The sequence below is a fragment of the Rhinoderma darwinii genome, chromosome 3 (assembly GCF_050947455.1).
Source record: "Rhinoderma darwinii isolate aRhiDar2 chromosome 3, aRhiDar2.hap1, whole genome shotgun sequence".
NCBI classification, from domain to species: Eukaryota; Metazoa; Chordata; class Amphibia; order Anura; family Rhinodermatidae; genus Rhinoderma; species Rhinoderma darwinii.
In genome coordinates this window covers 62,250,410-62,252,812 of record NC_134689.1, presented here as the reverse complement: position 1 = coordinate 62,252,812, position 2,403 = coordinate 62,250,410, and the positions used below count along the sequence as shown (strand labels likewise).

Below are 2,403 nucleotides of genomic sequence, written 5' to 3'. Positions count from 1 at the left end.
AAAAAAAACAAATATACAAATACATAAGTCTAAATATAGTGTTCATTAACCCCTTCAGGACTGAGCCTGTTTTGGCCTTCAGGACAAAGCCGATTTTTCAAATCTGACATGTCAGTTTATGTGGTAATAACTCTGGAATGCTTTTACCTATTCAAGTGATTCTGAGATTGTTTTCTCGTGACATATTGTACTTTATGTTAGTGGAAATATTTGGTCGATAAATTCAATATTTATTTGTAAAAAAAACACCAAGATTTAGAAAAAATTAGCATTTTTCTAAATTTAAATGTATCTACCTGTAAGGCCTCATTTACACGAGCGTATTATACGCGCGTGCGACGCGCGTGCTTTTCACGCGTGTCGTACGCACCTATAATAGTCTATGGGGCTGTTTAGACGATGCGTGAATTTTGCGCAGTGCGCGTGCGTTGCGTAAAACTCACGACATGTTCTAAAATCGTGCGTTTTTCGCGCATCACGCACCCATTGAAGTCAATGGGTGCGTGAAAACAACGCATGCCACACGGACGCTCCTGCGTTGCATGCGCGAAAATCACGCATCACTTGTTATGTCCATGAAAAACAGTCTATAAAGCTGGACAAAGCAAACAAAAACCAGGAAGTGCTTGAGTTTCCACTGCGAGTGGGCAGGGCTAGTGACTGGAGACTGTGAAGGTATCTTCCACTGTCAACATCTGCTGCCATGCCGCGTGGGATGGACGTGGAGCGCCTCCTCGTCCTGGTCCAGGGACACCCCGAAATTTGGGACACTCGCTCGGAGGCGTACCACAACCGGACGGCCAAGGAGGACGCCTGGGAGGAGGTGGCAAAGGAGCTGTTTGGCCAGGAGTGGGAGAGTGGCCGAACCCGTGACCGCAGTCGGTTGGGTGAGTACCAGGCATTTTCTGCCAAAGCATGACATCCCTTTTGAAGAACTGGGGCCCTGTATGTGTCTTCTGCGCATTTTCACGAGAAACTTTTGTGGAGCAGGCGCATCACCGTGTACCACGTAATTGGCAGTGCAGGGCCCTTAATTTAAAGTGAGAGGTCATAGGTCTGATGGCATGATATCTGTTTTTTAACTCCAACAGTCCAAGAGATCAAAACACGGTGGCGGAGCTGCCGTGACCAATTCCGGCGTGAAATGGGTGAAAGGGGACGCAGCGGGGATGGCGCATCTCGCAAGCGACCGTATATGTATACCCAACAGCTGATGTTCTTGAAGGACATCATGGAGATGCGCACGTAAGAGTTTCTGCCATTGCATGTGTCTAATGTGTGTTCGCCCATGTCCTGTTTGCCATCGTGTTGTTGTAGGCATTGTTATATATTCTGTTCTAACGTAATTTCCTCTTTCTAGAACCACAGACAATTTGGAGGATACCGCAGAAGAGACAGACGTGGGCGAGTCTCGGCCGGAACCTCCTGCTGCCCCTGTCCTGCCCCCTAGCCCAGAGCCGACACCCCTGGAGCCCGCCCCTGGCCAGTCCGCACGGGCCGTCGCCTCTCCGGCAGAGGAGCGCCCCGTGCGTGCCCGCACTCGCCGGGCCCGTGCTCAACAGGCCTCCGCAGCGGGGCAAGTAGATGCCCGGGTCCTGGACTATCTACGGCGAGCCGCTGATGAGGACGGGAACGACGCCTTTGGCCGAAGCATCGTTCCCCTCCTCCGGCTGGTCCCCATGGACCGTATGGGCCGTCTGCAAGCGTCGATCGTGACGTTGATCGACGCTTCCAGACCGCCCCACAATCCGCACGTGTGCTTCACGGCCATTGAACAGTGGCGCAGTACAGCCATGCCGGCCACCACGCCCCAGGTGCCGGGCCCATTCCACCCAGGCCCCCAGATGCACCGCCCGCATCCGTATATGCGCCCTATGGCTCCCCACTTCCCTGGCCCAACATACCCCGGACAACATCAGCACCACTATGCTGCCGAGGAACAACCTACACAGCTCCAGGTCCAGCATAGTGGTGCTGAAATGCAGGCCTATTCGTCCCCGGGCCACCAGTACCAACACCTTTAAGTGTGTTGGAGGCCAGAATTTGTGACGCCACACTATTTTTGGGTGCAGGGATGCCAACTCGCCGTCCTGTTTTTGTGTTGGATCGATATTATACACCATGTTGGTGTTTTTTGTTTGATGAAACATTTTTGGGCTTTTGCAAAACCCTGTATTAAAAACTTTAATGTTGAATGGTTATATTTCGTGTGGTTTTTCATTGATAGCCCTCCACACAATGTTTGGCCCACATTTCCTTGGCCTATACCCTCGCACACCTCTGGGATTTGGGTCCAATGAATACACACGTGATATGAGGTTTTAGTTAATCACTCGGGGTTTGATATGGTTTGCAAGAGGTGCGGACGTTTAGGTGCTGTCATGGGCCCCGAGGCAAACTATG

The 2,403-nt window shown here is 51.4% G+C and overlaps 1 protein-coding gene across 1 annotated transcript; it reads left to right on the top strand.

Moving 5' to 3' along the window:
- Positions 1-345: 345 nt before the first annotated feature.
- On the top strand, positions 346-2,195 carry LOC142750999 (uncharacterized). The gene is made up of 3 exons (XM_075859965.1): positions 346-887; positions 1,092-1,245; positions 1,361-2,195. The coding sequence occupies exons 1-3, from the start codon at positions 704-706 to the stop codon at positions 2,022-2,024; spliced, it is 1,002 nt and encodes a 333-aa protein (XP_075716080.1). The 5' UTR covers positions 346-703; the 3' UTR covers positions 2,025-2,195.
- Positions 2,196-2,403: the final 208 nt, after the last annotated feature.

What these genes read in the sequence shown, in the direction of transcription:
- LOC142750999 (XM_075859965.1), top strand. Translation starts at nt 704, where the DNA reads ATGCCGCGTGGGATGGACGTGGAGCGCCTCCTCGTCCTGGTCCAGGGA. An exon ending in CCGTGACCGCAGTCGGTTGG is followed by an intron (nt 888 to 1,091) that starts GTGAGTACCAGG and finishes TAACTCCAACAG; the next exon opens with TCCAAGAGATCAAAACACGG. An exon ending in GACATCATGGAGATGCGCAC is followed by an intron (nt 1,246 to 1,360) that starts GTAAGAGTTTCT and finishes TCCTCTTTCTAG; the next exon opens with AACCACAGACAATTTGGAGG.